Below are 23238 nucleotides of genomic sequence, written 5' to 3' on the forward strand. Positions count from 1 at the left end.
ATTGGCAGCATAAATCCCTGATCGGAGCATCCCTATCCACAGTATGTACTGTATATACATACAGTATGTATGCATCGCTATACTCATATCTGCCCAAACGCAATGACGTCTTTCTGCCTACACACAAATAATGAAAAACATACACGCTCTCTGGCTGACTAACAAGCACAGCCAAAGGCAAATATTCTAAAACGATCTGCTTATGTGCAAAGTCATGTATGACCTACAAGTACAATTATTTGTTGTCAATGCACCTGCCTATTGCACACACAAGTTTATGCGTGTGTGTGGATGATTGGGGGGGGGGGGGGGGGTAGAAGGCACATGGCAGAGACTCAAGTGTGTGCCCACGCAGAATCTCTCCTGAAAGTAGTGGGAGGGAGCGCGAGTGAGTGTGTGCATGATTGTGTGTGTTGGCCGAAGCAATGACACAGCGAGAGACACGGGGGTAAGGAGCATGTGGAGTGGGAGTCTGTGGAAATATCCTTCACTCCAAGCATTGGCCACAAAAGGCAGGAAGGAAGAGGCTGTATACAGTATACTTCAATGACACATGCATTGATTCCAATTAAAACAAAAAGTGGTTGACTTTATTGCGTTTATTTAGTTTAATTTAGCTGTCAGGTTATAATTTAAGTGTAGTTTTGTTAGAGGCTGCACAGTGAGCATCTCTGTGTGGAGTTTGCATGTTCTCTTCATCTATATGGCTGGTGACAAGTGCAGGGTGTACCCCGCCTCTCGCCCAAAGACAGCTGGGATAGGCTCCAGCATGCCTGCGACCCTAGTGAGGATAAGAGGTATAGAAAATGGATGGATGTTTTGTTATGAACAGAAAATGTAGCTTTATACAATAATACACTACTAGAGTTCCACAGGGATCTGTTGTTAGTCCTATTTTGTTTCATTGCTAAAATACTACCACTGCTTACTACAAAATAATGTACTCTGCATCATTTTTGTGGGTGGTCATAAGCCCCCATCTTGCATAGTTTGCACCTGAACAATCCTTCTACCAAACCCAAGTTTAAAGTTGAGGAGCCTTCGTTCGTTCCTATTTATTCCCTCAATAGCATTTAGTCAATCTAAATAAAGTCAAATTTAATTCATAGTTAAATGAAAAACATTGACTTAAGTACTTTGGACAGTAAGTCAGGGTTAGTACAGATAGGCTGAGGTACTGAACACTGTACACGGAGCACTGTTGCACTGTTACTGTTGGAGAGGCTGAATTCATTACATGCAGCCTCTCCCACACACCTCCACCTACACTCCCTAACACCGCCAAAAACACTACAGCAGTCATCGGCGGCATCACGTTGCTCGCCATTTGAGTGCAGCTCTGCGTATGCTAATGCACAAAACAACATCAACACATTAATGGCTTTAATACCAGCTAAAGAACACTGACTAATTAATATGTGGCTGTTGGATTGGAATTATGTACAAAAGTACAAAGAATTGCACCTGAAACAGCACGCTTGTGTTAATAATGAAAGCTAAATAAGAAGAATCAAACAATGCATTTAACCTTGCTAAGAACCAATGTGAGAAATAAATAAATAAATATCTCAATTTAAGAATGTGCTATGTTCCTAAGCATGATCAGAAGTTGCTTTTCAATAGGATATCATGAATTATATTTACTATCCACTAAAGTACTTAAGGCTGCACGGTAGCTGAATGGTTAGCAGGCTACACAGCTAGGAGACTCGGGCTCGATTCCCTGCTCGGGCATCTCTGTGTGGAGTTTGCATGTTCTCCCCGTGCATGCGTGGGTTTTCTCCGGGTACTCCGGTTTCCTCCCACATTCCAAAAACATGCTAGGTTAATTGGCCACTCCAAATTGTCCATAGGTATGAATGTGAGTGTGAATGGTTGTTTGTCTATATGTGCCCTGTGATTGGCTGGTGACCAGTCCAGCATGTTCGCAACCCTAGTGAGGATAAGTAGTATAGAAAATGAATGGATGGATAAGGTACTTCAGGTACAAAATAGTTTGCTAGCTACAGCCATAAATGACATCCTAATCAAAAATATCTCATTTGACTTTCAACGGACTTCTAAATGTGAATGTAGCACATAATCTCACCCAGACACACGAGAGATTATTATTGCCACATGGCTAATGAATCCCAATTCCCTCACGTTTATGTCATTCCGTCTAACGATCGGGGCGATAACTTTGGTGAGCAATCACTAATGTGACAAGACAAGGCCAAAAAGCTCAACAACTTACAGCTGCAGCTCTCTAAATAAACCACTCCTAAAAACAGTGGTGTCACGCGACATTTCAGCACTAATCGAGCATCATGTCCACCTGTGGCGACGCTGCTCGAGGACTAGCACCTTACCGCCAAATTCAATTATCTGACAGGTTTCTGTAGCCCAGGTCCTCCTTTTTTGCCACATGCTCATCACTCAGATTAAGGTTTTTAATCGAGCTCAGTGTCCCAGCAGATTGGCTTGTAGCGATTCATTAATACGAAATGGAATGAATGCCGCCAGCACTGGCCCAGTAGCCTCGATTTGATTCCCATGAGGCCTCCATGACACATGTGCGCTTTCTTTTAAGTCTGACTTACTTGTACTGTGACACCACACTGATGGGGGTGGAGTGTCTATGTGTGACATAGAGACAGACGGAAAGAAAAGGCAGATGTGTTGGAGAAAATGTGCCAAAATGGTGGCAGAAAACCCGGCTGGACTTTGCTGCCGTAGTTGATGTAGCTGTATTACGAGCAAATCTTAAAGGTCCCACAATATGCTGTACTATTTTCAGCCGTTTTTAAGTCTCAGAGGTCCCACAATAATGTATCGGATGTATCAGGATCCAAGAAAAGCTATTGCTGGGTTTCACATCCCGCTGTTGTCCAACAACTATATTCATAACTCGAAGTTATGTAAAGTCAGAGCAAAATATCAGCATGTGGAAACCATACAAATATGTATTTCGGAAAACGCTATTGGTCAGGTAGTTCATCCTAATGGGGAAAAAAGAAGCCACCTTTCTTGGCTTTTGCTAACCCTATCTCTCCCGTCGAATGGAGCCGGGTATGGACACACTCCAGCACACTCAATGTGCAATTCCTGAGTTATTTAGCTTCCCGTGTTGGTGTAAAACAGGTATCATGTACCCAGAAGAAATGATTACATTTGATTAATGTTCATGTTAAAGGTTAAATAACTGTTAATAGTTATCCTCCCTATCCATGTGGAAGTGGTAAGTTTTTGGCAATTTAAGTTTAAAGGAAATAACTTGAAGGCTACCGTTTAGGTCGCTAGCTCTCTAGTTTGCGAGTTAGCATGTGTCTCAAGACCCTACAGTTGCGCAATATGTTGTAAATAAAAAAAAGTATAAATGTGACTGTAGTCGTGTTTTGTCATGTCTACAGGGCTCTAATAATGCTTTGTTCATTTTAATCAGAAAAAAATAATGTCTATCCACCAACTATATGTGGTTTCTTAAGTTTTTATTATTTGCCGTTTTATTATTATTATTATTATATTTATTTATTACTGATTGATTGATTTTCTTTATTCTTGATTTGTTTATTTATTTTTCATCTTATTTTGTGCAGAAAAATAAAAATTAAGATATTTGAGAACAGTGGAATGTTTTATCAGAGCTTTTATTGTAGAAAATCGGAACCAAAGCACTGAAAAAGTTTGTATATTTTTCTGTTTTTAATAAATGCGTTTTTTTTTTTTTGACAACCTGATGCAGCCCAGCCTTGCCCAGCCTTGCCCAGCCTTGCCCAGACCCATCCCTAGCTCCAGTGGCCCCCAGGTAAATTGAGTTTGAGACCCCTGGTGTAAACAATGGCGACTGAAGCGTATTCCATATCTGTTAATATTTGCAAACTTCTTTGCTCAAACAATCAATTGTTTCTTTTGTTATGACAGACTTTCTGGTACTTTCGGTGTACAAAATTAGAATAATTTAGACTACCTATACACCAGAGGGTGTTATCTGCCTCACTTATGCTGGTGTCATGGTGCTGGAGCATAATCCATGCTATTCAGTTCCCACGTCGCGTAGTGGGCAGAACTCCAGATGTTCTTTGAGGATGTCCTGCATCTCATTTCTTTTCTCCACAACTGTCCAGAAAGTCTGCTTTGTGTTTGTATCAACCTACCAAGCGACTAAAAAGTAAGAGCTCGTTTGCACACAGCAGAGCTGATTTGGGCTAATGACCCATTACTGAAGTGCTGCAAACGTGATTGTTGGATAATGAGACTAACTCGAAGCATAGCTCTGTAAAAAAAAATAACATTTATAAAAGATGGAGCGAGATCACGTACAAAGAAGGACAAATGAGAACATGTGGGTGTCAACAGCAGTGGTCCTTGAATGCAGCGTGTCTGAATGCATAATTAAATCACCAAACCAACCGGTCTTATGGGGAACAAATTAAGACTCTTTGTTTTTTACTCTTTGTTTCATGGGTGTATTTTCCCGATCAGTCGCAGCGCTGCATTCAGAGTGATTTGAGCGAGGCCCTGAAAACGAACACAAGCAGGTTTTAGATACAACTGCCAATCCACTTAACCACCCACCCATCACCCACTACAAAGACTGGCTGCTGCACTATGGAAACACAGATTTCTTGCTTTTATTTTATGCTCGCTCTGCATGGAGTTTGTCTCAACATCACAACCAACGTATGCAAAACTGACCCGCCAGTTGGGTCAACCCGACTGGAAGTGTGAAGTGTCTGCAGGCCTTCCATATATTGATACAAGCTGATGGGGGCGGTGTTAGGCGCATGAATGCACCAACATAATCCGACAAAGCGTGTCGGAAATTAATGTTGCGCTTCACCAACCACAGCCTAGTAAACGCAAAATGAATTCTGTCAAAACTAATTGCACACTCACGATTGAGGTTTAATTAAAAAACTTTTTTGAAATGAAGTTTGTAGTACATAATGGAAGTACAGTGCATATAATTAGGAAATAACACACACTCACATACAATAGGCATGTTGGCCTGTCTGGACTCTGGATCCAATGACTGCAAATATCCAATAGTGATACCACTTATGTTCAGTATCAATACTTTAAATGGCTAATGTGACACTGCTCAGTTGAGATATCAAAAGTGTCCAGGGCTGATACAGTAAAAGTTCAGTTTAATAGTGCAAATGTCCACTAGTGATAGTATGAATTTTCAGCACTGATAGTTCAAATTCTCGATCTGACATTGCAAAAGTTCAATGAATGTCCAGTATGATACCGCGAATGCTCAGATGATATTTTATGCTAATGTCTCATGTGATGCTGCAAATGTCCTATAGGGGTAAACGAATGGCCGATACCGATCAGGCTATTGTCAACAGGCCAGCTGAAATTGTGTTGGCAAACCTCACTTCCTGTTGTCTTAACCCCGGGCTACACTGAATCCATCACAGCTCCATTGCGGCCACCGGAAGCACTCTCTGGTTGCAGTTTGCCACTGCGTCTACCACAGACAGTGTGAGTGGCACTTTGCTGGACTGGATCAGGCCCGGAGCCGCAACGGATTTATTGTGAGCCCGGGGTAGGAGTCACTCTGGACATCAACTTGACAGCTCTGGCTTTTAGCTCGATGGCTAGCGATCACGACACTGTTGAACCTGGTTTGAGCCAAGGTGGACTAGGGGGCTGGTTACATTCCAACACTGCAAATGGTCAATATCACAAAAGTAAAATATCTCTAGAGTAGTATTCAAATAGCAAACATCAAAAAATCCTGTACAGATCTTACTACGCTGCACCAAGCCAAAGGATCCAATGCCAATCCTTGATTGATAGATTACAGACAAAAGTGAGAATGTTTAAATGTTATTGTAAAACTGCATGATCTGTCTATCTGTCTATGATTATTTGTTCTGCCTTGTATGAAGCAGATCAGAATTGAATATCATATAAAACATACTAGCCGTCAAAAAGAAAAGACTTGTTTCTGTGCAGCAACTGTGATTATTTCCCCTGCGCAAAAGGATCAAATCACAATGTTTGGTGACGAGCAATTTGTGCAAAACAAACATTTTTGACTTTGTTGCCAGGGAGACGAGCCAAAGCCACTCACCCGCTCAGCACAACGATGAAGTCCATGACGTTCCAGCCGTTACGCAAGTAGGAACCTTTGTGAAAGACAAAACCAAGCGCCACCAGCTTGATTCCCGCCTCAAAGCAGAATATCCCGATGAAGTATGGCTCTGTCTTCTCCTGCACGGATACATTAGACGGTTATAAAGACGTCATAAACATGTCAATGTGTTTGTGGTGTGTGTCAACACACTAAGCAGCTTGTAATTACTGTACACAGCTCTCAAAGCTGAGAGATAATTGTGGACTCCGACACTGGGTGCTCACCAGTCTCTTTGCCATGGGGGTTTTATCCTCTCCGGGAAGGTGCTGCTCCAAAGCCAGTACAACACAGTTGGCGGTGATGGTGGCCAGGATCATGTACTCGAACGGCGTAGAAAGGGCCACAAAGTCAAGGAAGGTGACATTATTGGAAAAGAAATACAAAATGTCAACAACCCCTTACACAGGAAGACTGTGCATTAAAAACCAATGTTTTTTATGGTTGTGCACCACTGAAAGAAAAAACTGATGGATGATGCCTTAAATGACAAATGAATTAAGACAGGATTCATGTTCTCTTCGATGGGAAGGCAATCTGTTAAGAGTGAGGCTGCCGTCGCCATGGCAACATGTCTTTTAAGCGCTTTCATGAAGAGAAATGGAGAGTAGGTAAGGGAGGGGAATAAGAGTGTCAAAGAGTCACCTTGGCCTGACTGGGAGAAAGACAACTTTGACACTTACGTTCTCACTCTATCTATCTATCTATCTATCTATCCATCTATCCATCTATCCATCTATCCATCTATCCATCTATCCATCTATCCATCTATCCATCCATCTATCTATCCATCTATCCATCAGTCTGTCTGTCTCCAACTCTAGTGAAATGAGGTCAGTCACTCACAGAAGAAGGGGACCAACACTAACTCGCATGTCCACTCTATTGCCAATTATGTGCGAAAATACATGCTACGAGTAGTAGAGCCTGTTTATTAGTCATGATTCATAGCTCGCTACTCCCCTTCCAAACCCAACTAGCTTGACATTGACTTTCTCCTCAAATTTTGCACTGACCTTTGTAATGATTAGAATAGATTCAGTTCCAGAACAATCCACCTCTCTCTTGCCTTTGTTCACTAGTGACGGACTTTAACAAGCTAGATTCACAATCCATGTTCAAAGGGGACCTATTATGCTCCTATACAGAAGCTACACACAATAACCTGCACAAAAAGCTTTCTAGATCTTCCAGAATCTGTACCTATTCCATCTATATTTGCTTGCATTTCCAAAACGGTCTCTTTTAATTTATTCCAACCACGGCCCACCTCTGGGCATGCCCACTCCGCAGTGATTGGTCAAGCCCTCCCAAGGAGTTCTGGACTACTGTGGAACCCCACTTTCTAATTTTATCGGTATAGGAGTTGATAATAAATGAATAAACCCTTTGGATAGCTACTTGAAAAGTGGTTAGGAACTACAGGTAGCTCATAAAGTACAAGCTGGAGAACCCTGACTTACTATGTATTAACTCAAAGGGTGGTAATGCAGGTCCGTGTTTAAAGGCTATTAGCAACTACAGGCATCGGTGAGCTTGTAATTTGGACTCCGCTCCCTGTATGCACACTCTATAATGCTACACAGACAATATCTTACTTACATAAAATAATCACATTTAGGACACTTATAAATTGTTATTTACAGCTAAGTAACGTTGGAAAGACATCGGCAGTGGATAGTCCAGCTTTGTATTTTCCTGCTTTGCCCACATTCACAAAACAGTCCCATATTTGTCTTTTGCTGGCTTGGAATCATCAACTCCAACCACTTCAACCTGATGCCTGAAGGCACCTTTAGGCACGTTAGCAGTCCTTCAAACCTGAACAAACATGTCCTGAAAGAAGCCAATGCTCCTTGCCAACAGGGTGAAATCGTCAACAAAGAAGTGCAGCGGGAGGCGGGACCTATAGCTTGCGTTCAGTGAATATTTTGTTGTTTTTCAATGAATGATGGTTCAGTAGACGTGCAAGCTATACGGCTGCTCATGCAGATGATGACTCGGACCAGGAGGACTCAGATGTATCAGATAATACTGAGGACCACACTACTACAGTGACCATTCAGGCTGCACCAGATCTTAACAATGCTATCGATGAGCCTCCTGCAGATCAAAATGAACCTGAATGCTCTTAGAGTGCTCACGTTTGTTTACAAGTCTAACCATGGACCATTAGCATCTCTTTGTTCAGAAAAAGACGGACGACATATCCATAACTTATACCATGTACCACAGATTTGACAACCGGGCTACACGTACAGAAAGGCCGACAACTGATAAACTATCCCCATTCTGGTAGAGGAAGTTCTGGTGGGGAGAGAAAGCGATGCCAACCTCTCCCTCACCAAGTTGACAAGAAAGTTTGTCTCAGCTGTAATTCATGTACATGTGTGTCATACTCATAGTGTTCAACAAACTGTGAGCGAGCATGTGGTATTTCTGTATTACATAATGGATACAAATGAACATTTCAGTTCACTTGCAGGATTCACCCTCTGGTTTGTTGATATCATGGTTGATATTTGACTTTTATTCCATGTTCCAAACAAAAAATGGTTGTGTAAATGATTAAACAGATGGAGTCGCACAAACTACGGTGCTTTCAAGGGGGTGTGAAATCTCAATGTTTGATGAAAAAATGTCATTATCAGTGAAGCATAAAGACATAAACATGTAAAAGGGCAGTGATTTACAGTATACCGTTTCCTTTCTGTTTGGTAAAGGCTGCAGCACATAAGTGTGCATAACCCTGTGCATTATAAATATGAGTACTGATGGATGACAGTAGTTAGTAATAATTAGTAGTTAGTATTGCTAATTCATTGTCTCTTTCACCCTGGTTAACTTGATGCTTTGTTCGGCTTGCAAAAGTTTCAACTTTTTGTCCCACAAATCCCATCCAGCACTGGCAAATTAGCTTGTCTCGCCAACCGGGAAGAAAGAGTGACAGCATTTCACCACAATCTTGTGCAAGTGAGTGCAATCACGTTGAATCGATCAGAATTGTTTTGCACTTTTGGACTGCAAAGATGTGGGTCTGAAAACGCAGATGATATGCCAGAGCCCTCCCACACGCCTCAGCCTTTTGGAGAAGCGTCAGTCCGATTCTGGCCTAAAGCCAGTCTTGACCACTAGCCCCCACTCCTACTCACCCACGGAGCTGGCGTTTAGGTAACAATAAGAGGACGACTGGCATGCTGCAAACGAGAGGGGGTGTTGAAGCGGTTACGCCATCACAACAGTTGACAACATACAGTAAGTCCTCTTCGGCTGACATAAGAGAACATACATGAGTTGATGGGAAAGTGGTGCTGAGAAGAAAGCATCCTGCCGCATGGGTGGATTTGAACTGACACCCACTCACAGCCACGCAGGTTCACATTCCAGTGAGCACTATGAGGCAAAGAGAGCCATGCATGTGCCCACACTGTGTGCCTCCTCCCACAGCTTCTTCTAATGATCACTGCACATTCTCACTAACTTGGTGTCCTCTGCCACAAGCACATGTAGAGCACATGTAGAGCACACCCAGAGGAAAGTAGAGCACATCGGAGTGAAATGCAGCTAATAGTAGTGTGGTGTTTGAGAGCTATGTTAAAGGAACAAAAGCATTGGGGCACAAATAGGAAGTGAAAGGGACTGGGTACCCACACTTTGCAGCTCCAACATAGTTCCAAACTCTCACAGTAAGACTCTTTACAAGATTTTTGGAGTGTGTCTAAGCTTGGAGGTGATGTTCTGGGACATGTGAGAACAGAAAAGGGCCTTCTCGAAACTTTCTCCCAAGTTAGAAGTTCAAAATACATTGGCAAGATGAAGAATTAAGATTCAGAGCAGAACAAAAGGGCGCCTTGATCAACCCCCTGATTGATTAACTACAGATGTGCGCAACAAAATTACATTTTCGTGTATATTTTCTGAATAGCATATAATATGGTGCGTGTCTTGTCATGTTAGTTAAGTTTTTCTCAGATGCTTTGGTGCTTTTCTCAGATGCTGGAGCCTATCCCAGCTGTCTTCGGGTCAGAGAGTCAGGGTACACCCTAGACTGGTCACTAGCCAATCACAGGGCACATATAGACAAACAACCATTCACACTCACATTCATACCTATGGACTATTTGGAGTCGCCAATTAACCTAGCATGTTTTTGGATGTGGGAGGAAGAAAACCCACGCACGCACAGGGAGAACATGCAAACTCCACACAGAGATGCCTGAGTGGGTAATCAAACTCAGCTGTGTGGCCTGCACACTAACCACTTTTTCACAGTGTGCCCCATCTTGATCCATTTACATACAAAATTGTTGAACTAGTAATCAAGTCCTGTTAAGCAAATGTTATACCTTTCTGATACATAAATGGAAGGTCAGTATTGTGGAAGTGGGGTGAGGATGCGATAAAACAATAGCTCAAAGACAAAGGCAGAGTTCAAATGAAATGAAAAAATGAAATCCACCGTGTTGTCAATATCACAATGGCTGAAGCTGATCAGAGGATGCAACCAAATTTGGTGGTCCTTCCAAAATTCAATTGGTATAAAGAACAGGGAACGCTGATAGCAAACAATGAAATAAGCCTTAGAAAAATTCAAAGTGCTGTCATAGATGACAATAATATAGTTGACAACATAAAGCATGTTTTCTACGTATATGAACAGTCAGCACTGTAAACTGTTGTACTTTGTGTAGTTTCATGCTGTATACTAGCAATTCTGTATATGTATTCTGTATATTTATTTACAGAAATACAGTAAACTGGAAAGCACTAGTCATATCACCTTTATCCCCCTTCTTGGTCCATACAATACAACATTGACTGACTCTTTACAAGGTCTTAGTCCGTGAGAATGAGGGGTGGTCAACAAGTATGCTGTTGTGTGGGATAATGTCTGTTTTCGCCACTCACCTCTGGTCACATGACAGAATGCTTGTGGAATACCTCCCTCCCCATCCCCATTCTTTCATTTTTCTCTGCCTGGAGGTGGATGGTATATATCACTGGCGTCCAAATGTGCAATTGGCCTTGCTAGCAGCCATGGATGCAGCATGTGATGATTAATAGGGTTGTGAAAAAAAGCACCAACGCCACTGAGAAAACTATAAATTTGATCACAAAACATTCCTGACTTAGCCTTTAGCATGGCAACAGGAACTCAAAGTCATTGCCCCAGAGCTCTGTCGCTCATCTCTGATATCATCAGCGCTTCACGCTCTACTTCTTGGCGAACTAACACTGTTAAGTCACAAGTCTCACGGCTGCAAAATAACCCAAAATGGAGCCAAAGGAAAGTTGCAAGTGCCAGCATTTCGATAAAGGAGAGAAACTGTATTGAATTCAAGAAATAACTCATCACAAAACACGGAGGTGGTGTATGTGTTGATCTCGCTACCACCTTAAAAGTTCATTTCTGACTTTCATTTGTCATTGTTTTATGCATCTAAAATTGTCATTAGAAAACTTTTGAAAGGTTTTGGATGTCCAATTTTTTGCACTTTCATTATTTCATATGGGAAAAATATATTTGGTTAGAGTACGTTTTGGTTTGAGTCTGACCTTCTGGAAAGGATTCATGATGCTAGCCGAGGTAACACTGTGTTCTATGTATTTATTTATCTCATAAGCACAGACAATATGAACACTTAATTAAAACACAAGATAGTTTGGGTTAGACTGAAGCCTAATCAATTCACTGAAGTAAACTATCCATCAAAATTATATACGTATTTTTCATATTTGTAGTTCGTAATAGTATAACAATTTATTGATATTTTAGAATAAATTATATTATTAATTATAAATTATTATTTTTTTTTAATTAAGGGGGATTTCAAATGACTACATGTAGACAACCACAACATAACCCACCAGGTATCATTTTGACGTTTTTTTTTTTTACATGTTTATGTTTCTGAACTATTCTGACTAGATCATATTGAATAAAAACATATTAAAAGTGTAATTGCTACAACTACTGTTCATGTCGATCACTTTGAAAAAATCATAAATTATTATATTTGTTTTAAACACAATTTTCATATTTAAACTATATATTTTATAACCGCTGTGATTGGCTGGCGACCAGTCCAGGGTGTAACCCACCTCTCGCACGAAGACAGCTGGGATAGGCTCCAGCTTCCCCTCTTGAGGACAAGCGGTAGAAAATGAATGAATGAATAAATGAATGAATTTTATAACAACAAGTTAATGTTAATGTTAAAGATTAAGGGGAATAGACAAAACCCTGATGAATATTTTATTATTATTATTATTATGTTTAATCAATGCATTTGTTAATACTATTTACGACTTCTACATGAGGCCATTTGAAAGACTATAAAAAGTATGTTAAGGTGTAAGGAAACGATGTTACATTTCCGAAGGGTCGTCGCACAGTAACTCTGTCCAAGGTGCTGAACACAGTCACCGCCACTTGATCAACTTTACACGGCGTCAAGAAAAGGATATGGCCACTCGATGATGCGACGTGCATATTTCCTGATGATGTTGTCCTCTGCAAAAATGAACAGCGACCTGTTGACGGTCAGGCAGTTTTGCCGGTGCGGCACAGGGTTGTACAGAGCCATGGTCCTGGCCCGCTGCGCCTTGGCTTGCTTCATGGACGCCGTCAGTGCGCCGGCACCAGCAGCGGCAGCTGTCACCGCCGGGTCCTGAGCGTCCATGCCTCGCTCCACGTCTCCATCCCCGGAGTCCACGGTGCTGGGGGCGGACTCGTCTCCGAAGCGAGCCATTCTACAAAGACAGATGAGCAAAGTGATCCGGCTTCAGTCCAACAAAAGTCACTCCATAGAAAACTCCTCGTCTAAAAACAACTTTTCAACTACAGCCTCAGTCCTCATTAGAAGCGTACAATCCGCCGGAAGTCCTTACAAACTTTACACATCCTCCCCTCCCCCACGAGTGTCTCCATGCATGCATGCAGCGATGTGATATCACCTGCAGCACTGGTGAGGGAGGAGGAAAAGTGGTCAGGCAACCAGGAGCGCGAACACATGAAGAAACCCTCCTCCAGCATCATCTCATGGTTAGCACCGCCATCTCTATGGGAGGAGGAGATACGGGGGGGACCTACTGTATGTAGTTACCATAGCAATTAGGGGTTTGCTCATTTTGACAGAGGAATGCCATATGCACAAACACTATGTGATATTTAAAAAAAAAAAAACAGGTTGATTAAAGAGGATTTGTGCTAACTTGACATAGACAATATCAGGATCCAGTGATTGGGTTTGGAATATTGAAATAAATAAAATGAAAATGAAATAAATGAATATTGAATAATTGAAAATTTGAAATTAAAATATCTAATAATATATATAGCAATATATTAAATATTTATAATATTTTCACGTTCATTATATATTTATTATTGATAAATGTGTATTTTATAATATGCTACAGGATAATAATATAAGATAATATACCTGTTACTCATAATAATGACACCTAATAATAATAATATGATGTCTACCATAAAACAATTACAAATACAAACAAATGATTATTTGTCAAATAATAAATACAAATAAACCGATGAGTCAAGCAAGTAAAGATTAAAATAATATTATGCATAAAACATTCCAAACACGACACCCAATAAGATACAAATAATATAAATCCTAATTATCATTGATGTTATATTTAATGTAAAATACCATGAATAAAAATACAACCAAAAAGGTATAATCGCTATCATATTCATCATTATCAACTTAATCATTATCATATGGGCATATTGTAGACTGTTTGACGTGTACTGTTGTTTTTCTTTTTTAGAGATTTTTGGGGGGCAATAAAATCATTCAAAAGAGACAACAGTCACAAATAATTCATCGTAGAATACAGTATAATAAAATGGATGAATAAAAATAGTAAGAAAGCTTAATGGGGACCGGGTTGCACTGTAAGAATATTTAAAAACTAGGCCATTGTGCTAATATTGGAGCAAAAGTCAGGCGTAAAAATAGAGCATGAAATAGATCTTAGGGCTGCTCCCTTTTTTTTGGGAGAGGAGAAGAAGAAAGACGGGTCTTTTTCGTCAAGCTGGGTGCCACAAGTGAGACCTCATTAGGCAACTGCTCACTCCATCTGCTGCTGCTGCACCCCCATCCTCCCAGAAGCTTTTTTTTTTATTCCTAAAAATGACCACACCACCATTCAATAAGAAGACATGTGCAACTAAAAAGTGCAAGTAAAGTCAAGCACAGCGTCATCGATATAGCTGACGCTGTGCTCGGGATACTATACGTAGTATTTTACAGAAAGTAAGCTAAATAAGGGCTGTGAGACGCAGGTAGGAAAAGGGTGCAGATGGGCAGCATTTGAGGGCTCTGACGGAAGGGGGGCGTGGCTTGTGATGGCTGCCAAGACAGAGTGACAAATGGATGGTTGGCAAGGGCAAATCTTTGAGGTAGAGGGAATAAATATGATCAAGTTCCCAAGTAAGCTGCAAAAAATAAAAATAAATAAAAAAGTCCAAATGTACTCTTACATTAGACCAACCAACGAAAAATAGTTGTCCATCCCTACCAACGGCATCTATCTCTCCATTTCTTTCTATCTACGGTATCCACTGTCTCAGTTGTTTCCATAGCGACATGGCTCTCTTGAATTCCATGCGCCCATTCTTTTTATTTCTGCCAACAAAGCCATGTTTCACAATAGTGCTTCCTACAGAAATTTGCACACACACACACACACACACACACACACACACACACACACACATGCACAAGCGGGACGTCTTCTGCAGTAACACGTCTGTACAGCAGTGGAAACAGCTCAATTCAGCTTGTAGACAAAAGAGTTAAGACACAATATAGCTGTGATTCCTTGGATAGATACACATGGCAAAAGTCATGTTTGCTAAAAAAAAAACAAAAAAAAAAAAAAAAAAAAAACAAATAGAGGATTTTTGACTTGTCCTTATGCGGCACATCCTTAAAAACAGCACCGCGATTAGACTAATGTTTTGCTGTAGGTCCTTAAAGTCCTTAAAAGGATTTTTAACACATTTATGACTGTATCAGCTGTTTGCTGGTAAAAGGGACAAAAGAGTTTTGCACTTACATTATATACAAAATAAGAATAATTGGCAGTGAAGAGAAAAGTCTGCCCCAACAACAAATGAGTTGAACAGCCCTGGTGTAAGCTAATGCTAAATCAGAGGTAGGGAACCTATGGCTCGGGAGCCGGGTAGGGCTCTTTTGATGACTGTATCTGGCTCTCAAGCATTTCTTACCACAATAAAAATGTATTTTTGCTAACATTTTAAAGTAAACATCACAGAAAAAAAAAATAAAAATAATATTAAAAATCAACAACTTTTTTATGCATTTTAATTCGTCCATCTATTTTCTACTGTAATACGGCCGACCATATCTATCTTTCCTGATATTTTCCAGGTCAAACACCAAAACTCGATTATTACTGGGTAATGCGGTAGTCTACCTTGGTCATTGAGATGTCAACATGTAAATATAAACTTTTCTCCTTTAGTCAAATAGTCACCTAGTTAAAGCTGCAGAACCAAGCCTTCTGGCAAAGATGGCCAAAAGAATGAAATATACTGAGTATGGTGCAAAATAATGCAGCAGCAGAAGTTGTATTAATGGCAACAAGTATTTGATTTATTATTAGACACTGCGCTGCTCACAAAAGTGTGCTGGCCACACCCCATTGGCGTGGGGTAGTGTGCCTGGTCTACGTAATTAGAGCCCATTATCTAAAACTGTTGGTCTTACATAAAAATGCACACATTTTATTGCATTCAATGTTTAAAAAAATGTATATGGCTCTCACAGATACACATTTTTAAATATCTGGCCTTCATGGCTCTCTTAGCCAAAAAGGTTCCCTGTGCTAAACTTTGTCAGAAACATGCAGCCTTACTGTATTGCCTGAATAACAAACATTTTCTACCGCTTATCCTCACGAGGGTCGCGGGCATTCTGGAGCCTATCCCAGCTGTCTTCGGGTGAGAGGCGGGGTACACCCTGGACTGGTCGCCAGCCAATCACAGAGCACATATAGACAAACAACCATTCACACTCACATGCATACCTATGGACAATTTGGAGTCACCAATTAGCCTAGCATGTTTTTGGAATGTGGGAGGAAGAAAACGCATGCACGGGGAGAACATGCAAACTCCACACAGAGATGTCCGAGGGTGGAATCGAACTTGGGTCTCATAGCTGTGTGGCTTGCACGCTAACCACTCCTGCTAACCACCCCCATAACATTGGCTTGAAATGCACTCCACAAAACACCAAGGTGTAAATTTGAGCAAGATTGGGCGAGCAAAACATCTTTGGCAACTATCCATCCATTTTCTATACCGCTTATATCACGGTATGCTGGAGCCTATCCCAGCTGACTTCAAGCGTGAGGCGGGGTACACCCTGGACTGGGTCTTTGGCAACTAATTGACCTCAAATCATTGAGCATTTGTCTCATGATTATACATCCACTAATTGTACACCATTTGTTCTTATTAGGGTTATATAATAATTGAGGAGGAGTCTATCTCAGATGGCTTTGGGTGAGTGTGCCAATCATAGGGCACATATAGACAAACAAATCTTCAATCACATTCACACCCAGATGATTTGAACCCATGCTAACCGCTAGGTCACTGTGATTATACAAGCTGGAGAAAATCTGTATTACATATATACAATGTCCATATTTTTACACATGACTCACTTCTCCACTGCAGAGGTTTTTTTTGTGTATTAGAACCAAATAAAAAAATTCTAGTGGCCTCTATTGTGGTGATCTATGAGCACATTTATGACATTTGGACGATTGTATACTCTGTAGGAATGGTCCTATTTTTTTTCTTCTTCCACAGTGCATTGAGGTCACATGCAGGTCCATAAAGGCCTTCTTGGGTTAGTTTGGTGTGGAAGAACACCATCCAACTAGAAGTCACAAAGCCCTGTCATTCCTAAAATCATCAGTGACCTCTAACCTCAAAAATGGACAAGAAATTCCCACAGAAAGACTGTAAACATCTTGTAGAAAGTCTTCCCACTTCCCACTGGCTTTCCATACATTTATCCACCCCTTGTCTCTTCTAATAATAAAAGAAACCAACAAAACCAATCAATAATGGATCCATTCAGAGATTAAGAGTCCCACTTAAGGCAAATATAACATGGGGAGATATATGATTCAACTTCCTGTATACACAGGAAGTTGCCTTTTTGACAGTGAAAGGAAGCAGGATGAGAGGCCATGACACCACACACACACACCACACACACTAGCTAAAGTGGGCCATACTTGTGCACAGCATTTATATAATTGCAGATAGGCTTTGAGCCAACATTGACTCAAGTGTTTGAGTGTTTTATTTTATCTTTTCCCCTCTCTGGCTCTCTGTTCCCTAGCAACGGATATCCGCTTGCACCAATGTTATGTCGGTTTATTTCCACCAACGACTGCCACTTGAAGCTTCCAACCATGGTGTGAAAATGTAGACGTATGAGAACAGTTCATATTTCAAATGTGAGGGAAATCATTCATAAAGTTCAAAGGAAGAAATATGTTTTCTGTCTAAATATACGGTATAGGTTTGTGGTTGATAAATATGATTATTTATAGGATTATTATTAATAAATATAACAACAATAATATTTTACCTGTCAGGCTGTGAGATGACTACAATTATGCTAAAAAATATTATTAATATACAATAATCATTATTTATATATTGCTCCTGTTACTTTAATTTTGTATATTATTATTCAAACATATATAGAACAAGCCAACAGGGACACCAAAATAAAATCTGATTTTTAAATACAAAAATAATGATATAATAACATTCAATATTTATACATGCAAATAATGTATGTGTGCCTATTAAACATTAAACTAAATGTTCCTTATTATGTTTGTGTATGTTGTTTATTATTTATTGTGATATAAAAAAAATCCAAAATTCACAGTTAATTGACAATAGTCAATTCTGAGGGAAGAAAAAAATCCCCAAAATTACCAGAAATTTTCTAAATTTATCAAGCCTAAGTGTAGTTTGAATGAATGTATTTTTATATTTTAAAAAACGAAGGCCCCGGCTCTAAATGCATCTTTTGCTGCTTCCCTGCTGTTGCCCTACTTTGATTCCCTAGCATCCCCTAATGGACAAATAACTGCAATACATGCAAGGCTGAAAAATAGTGTAGCTCTCTCCATCATTTTCACCTTCCCTGTGTGTTATGTTCTCTAATTGCTCGTGCACTAAATGCCTGAGCATTGCAAATAAGCAACGAGCAAGCAAGAGAGAATGACACTAACTGTACAATACACAGTGAAGTGGACGTGGAGTGGGCGTTGGAGGTCCAGAGAAGGGTGGAAGGAGGAGGTGGTGGGTTTAGGGTGTCATGTTGATGGAGTACCACCACTCCATGTTCAAGTGTTGGCTAATCACAGCACCCTCAGCTCGACCATTAATGGCACCGCAGTCCTAAGTAGCAATGTTACACATGCACGCTGTATAAATAAATCCAAAAGTCAAAGCTGAGTTTTGAAAGCTGGAAGCAGTGGGGGCTGATTTGGGTGATTCATGAGTGGAACAATGCTTTCAACAAAAGAAAAGCGGCAAATATTGCTTCTATGCAGAAAAATCAGCACTGTAAGGCGGCAACAAAACACATGTACATCTTATCATGGTGACTCACTCTCATTCATTCTATAGCTGCTGTTAAGGAATAGAGCTAATACAAGGGAATACTGTAAAAGACTATGATGAACACGTAAGCTGCTAAGCTAAGAAAATCAGAAACATTTGCATCACCTGACTCATTTGGGCTCCAAAAAAATGTTATGTGGCCATAGTCCAAGATAAGAAACTTAAAACTCAACCAGACATGATATAGCCAGACACTGTCTGTGGATTAAGAGAATCTCAATCGCCTCCCAATGGCTGTGAGTGGTACACTAGCCGGTGCCGGGGGTCCTATATTTTATGTTGTATTTGTAGACATACAGCAAATATTTTTGTGTTCTCACCGAAGGACAAAAAAGAAGTGCAATGATGACCACAGAATTGTAAATAGAATTGCAACGCAGGAAAAAGTAGCACCATATGACTAAAAGAACAACACAGTATATATTAAATACTATTAAGAGGGATTGACTTATTTTTACACTTTTTTACAAAATATTGAAATGTTGGTTTTTAAATTACCAGGGTGAATGTTTGACCCCAGAAGTGATTAATACAGTTTCATTATTTTCTATAACAAATGTGTTCATCATCAGAGATACCAATGTACTACAATTACTACTGGAAGAGAAATATAAAAAATACATATAAGCAGTAATTTTCACACTAGTTTAAATGCTAGCAATATTTTTTAAAGCTGTTTCAATCCCCAGGATAATTTAGTGGGCTAGTTAAAAAATGGAAATTATTAGCAATCTTGTTAATTATGTGGAATTGATTGTTGATTGCACTCTCGGGCATCTCTGTGTGGAGTTTGCAGGTGTGGGTTTTCTCCAGGTACTCCAGTTTCCTCCCACATTCCAAAAACATGCTAGGTTAAGAATGTGAGGTATGAATGTGAGTGTGAATGGTTGTTTGTCTATATGTGCCCTGTGATTGGCTGGCGACCAGTTCAGGGTGTACCCCGCCTCTCGCGCGAAGATAGCTGGGATAGGCTCCAGCACCCCCACGACCCACGTTAGGAAAAAGGGGTAGAAAATGAATGAATGAATGAATGTTGATTAATAAAGCAAAAGTGTGGACAAAAGTGAGTCCATCCATTTGACCATTCATTTAACCTTTAACCTTTGCCTTTGAGTGTCTTTCAACTTACTCCCACTCCTTCCTGCGAGCTTGCGGTGTGCTCTGGATTTTATGAGCCTGGTGAGCCATGATGATGTCCTTCTGTTCCACCAGTCCTCCACGCCGCCGAAGCGCCCCGTGTCCTGGGCTCGGAGACCCCGAACCTCGATCCGAATCCTCCCCGCATGGCACGTCAAAGCTGGCCGCTCGAGCGGGAAGGTCCAGGAATTCGCCGTGAGGGACCTGCAGGGAGCATGAGCGGACACCCTGTGCCAACCCGGGGCGGGCGGCTGAGATGGGCTTCCTCCATGCCTCGGGTTCGGGGAGGGATAGGGAGGACTGGACGCGCTGCTGTCCACCGCCTGGACCGCAGATGGACGGAGTGTGGAGGGAGAGGGAGAGGGACTGGTCTGAACTGGTAAACATTTCCATAGTTGCTAGGAGGCCACCATTTCGCCACAATGCTGCAATACAGACAGTAGAGAGACAGAAAAACATCAATAATAGTCAGCGTACACCTAAACCAGATGTAGAACCCAGGGGCCATTTTTGTTGGCCCTCAACATATTCTAAACATCAATTTAAATCAGTACTAATTACACAAATTTGCTTAATTACAAAGCTAAGAGTTCATATTTTTTTCACATAGCTTAGCATAAACTGACTTACACTGGATTGGTTTTAATATGTATCAAAGTGGTCCCTTTTTGTACGTGTGGCCCTCAGTAGAAAAGGTTAGAACACCCATGATTGAAAAAATACAATTTTACAGAGATGTTTTGCTTTTTCTTTAGCTTTTCCTGTGTGTGGTTCTAATCCTGGACTGGTCGCCAGCCAATCACAGGGCACATATAGACAAACAACCATTCACACTCACATTCATATTGATGGACACTTTGGAGTCGCCAATTAACCTAGCATATTTTTGGAATGTGGGAGAACAAACTCCACACAGAGATGCCGAAGCGGAGATTAGACCCCAGATATTCCCGATCTCTAACATGCTAACCACTCGACCATCATGCGGCCCTAAAAGGGTTCCAATGATATAGCAAAAAGGAAAAAAACATAAAACATTAAAGGTACATACGTAACAATGCATACTAAACTTCTTTCTGCACTCATAAGAGAGATGAAAATGTGAAAAACATTGAATGTATAACTAGTATAGGGAAATTATGGAGATAGTTTTACTCTGGAACAGACAAATTCACTTCCCATTGTTTTTTATGGGGAATGTTTTTAATGTTTTTTAATGTTTTTTTAGTGGCTCCCCTGTATTCCAAAGTGGTATTGCGAATATTGCAAACACTAACTTGGAACTAGTACATACTGTATGTAACATAACATAAGCCTGGAGTTTGGGTCCTTCTTCTGAAGGTTGTGTAATGTTTTGATTCTATGGGGGCCAGCAGTTCCATCCACACAAAGATCAAACATGACCCAGTGGTCGCCGCTTATGTGTAGCGTGTGAGACAGCCAAAGACGTGGGCGTGGAAAGGTGTCAGGGCTGAAAAAGCAGCAGGTTTTGGGTCGAGCAAATATAGTCATAGTCAGAGACACACCAAACAAGCTTGTGTTGCCACTGAAAGGAGATGGAGGATGAGGATGAGTGAGTGTGGGAGAGGCTAGGTGAAGGTATAGCAGTGACTCACTCATCAAGACCTGTTGGAGTTGTGCACAGAAACTGAGCCTAGAGGTCAGAGCACAGAATTAACAAGGGTGGCTCAGGCTGCCACTTAAAGGGGAGCTACTTTAAATTAATACTATAGGCGCTACTTTCAAAACAAATCAGATGTCTGCACAGGAATTGTGTTACTAATCAAATCAAATCAACTTTATTTGTATAGCACTTTTCCTGCAAAGACATGCAACACAAAGTGCTTTACAGAATTAATTAATTAATTAATCAAATAAAACACTGAACATATAAAATAATTTGGTGAATAAAATCGATTAAAATGGCTGCACATGGATTTCCATCAGTTTCTAATAATTTTTTTCAAAATAAAAATAAAAATAAAAATAAAAATAAAAATAAAAATAAAAATAAAAATAAAAATAAAAATAAAAATAAAAATAAAAATAAAAATAAAAATAAAAATAAAAATAAAAATAAAAAAAAAATAAAAATAAAAATAAAAATAATCTAAAAAGATGTTTGCATAACAATGCTATTTGGGTTAGTAATAAAATGTATGCACCTCTTGAGTTACTAATTAAATGACATTAAATGTTTACACATGGATGCCACATGTGTTAATAATAAAATAAATGCATTGATTTGTCGATAAATCAATTGACTCCAATAACCACTGCAAGAAAAATACATTATTGTTCTAAATCATGAACATTAGGGTGGGGATTGCCCTATAGGCTGTGATCCATTTCTTCAATGCTTCACAGTGGACATTCGCACACACTTTATGCACACTCGCTACATAATTGGAGCAGGTGAATTCTTACTAATACAAAAAAAAGCTATTCAACACGAACAACATTGAAGGCAGACAAACAAAGATCAAATTCATGCACTTTTACCTCCACAAGATGTTCTTATTCCTCCATGGAGTACGCCTCGGGTGGCATCCTCGATGCAGACCCTCCCTGCCCGCTCCACACAAGTTGGGAAGGATGCTGATGATTCCTTGAGTGATAATTCTTGCCGGGGGGGAGGAGGAGGGGGGGGGGGGTGCTATAAATACCACCCGGCGGATGGCAGCCAGAGCAGCGTTCCACGCAAGAGCGTAAACACGAGTGAAGCGTGGAGATAAAGCAAGCCCACCTCCCGTAAAACCTAGCACCCCCCCGCACCCCACACACCCACCCCACCGGCTGCCGTGGTATGAGTCACTTTGTGTGTTTCTCCTCTGCAAATGTCTGCAAAGATTTTCAATAATTTTTCATTGATTTCAATGATGATCAATGAAGGGGGAATCTGACCGGGGATCAGCTGAGTGCAACAGGTTCAATGAAGAGTGCGTGTTTGAGTCATTCAGTCACCACTAGATGGTGGACTGATGCCACACACCTTAGCCTCTTTTCCATTGTGCATAAGCAGGGCTCAAAGAAAACTTTTTGGAATGTCAAATTACAGTTTAAAGCCACCACAACGCCTTATATAATATTAATGACACACCTATCAATCAAAAAATAATGCACAGGAATGCAGAAAAGAATTGCTGTACAGAAATGATCACAGCAAATCATAGCAATCCTGAAATACCATGCAACTACATCCTGTAGTGGCTGTGAGCTGCACAGGCGATGAAGCAAACGAGCATAAGCA

The 23238-nt window shown here is 40.5% G+C and overlaps 1 protein-coding gene across 4 annotated transcripts in view; it reads right to left on the reverse strand.

The window, feature by feature from the left end:
* The window catches only part of LOC131125181 (voltage-dependent R-type calcium channel subunit alpha-1E-like), a 54999-nt gene extending 32394 nt beyond the window's left edge, over positions 1–22605 (reverse strand). For all 4 annotated transcript variants that reach the window (XM_078791513.1, XM_078791512.1, XM_058066461.2 and 1 more), the window contains exons 1-5: positions 22491–22605; positions 19981–20413; positions 12599–12883; positions 6358–6463; positions 6071–6210 (exon numbers count right to left, since the gene is read on the reverse strand). In XM_078791513.1, the coding sequence (XP_078647639.1) occupies positions 6071–6210; positions 6358–6463; positions 12599–12883; positions 19981–20381 (932 nt within the window). In that variant the 5' untranslated portion in view covers positions 20382–20413; positions 22491–22605. The remainder of the gene's footprint in view (positions 1–6070; positions 6211–6357; positions 6464–12598; positions 12884–19980; positions 20414–22490) is intronic.
* Positions 22606–23238: the final 633 nt, after the last annotated feature.

This window comes from Doryrhamphus excisus, linkage group LG6 (assembly GCF_037039965.1).
Source record: "Doryrhamphus excisus strain RoL-2023G ecotype Guam linkage group LG6, RoL_Dexc_Guam_v1.1, whole genome shotgun sequence".
Classification (NCBI taxonomy): Eukaryota; Metazoa; Chordata; class Actinopteri; order Syngnathiformes; family Syngnathidae; genus Doryrhamphus; species Doryrhamphus excisus.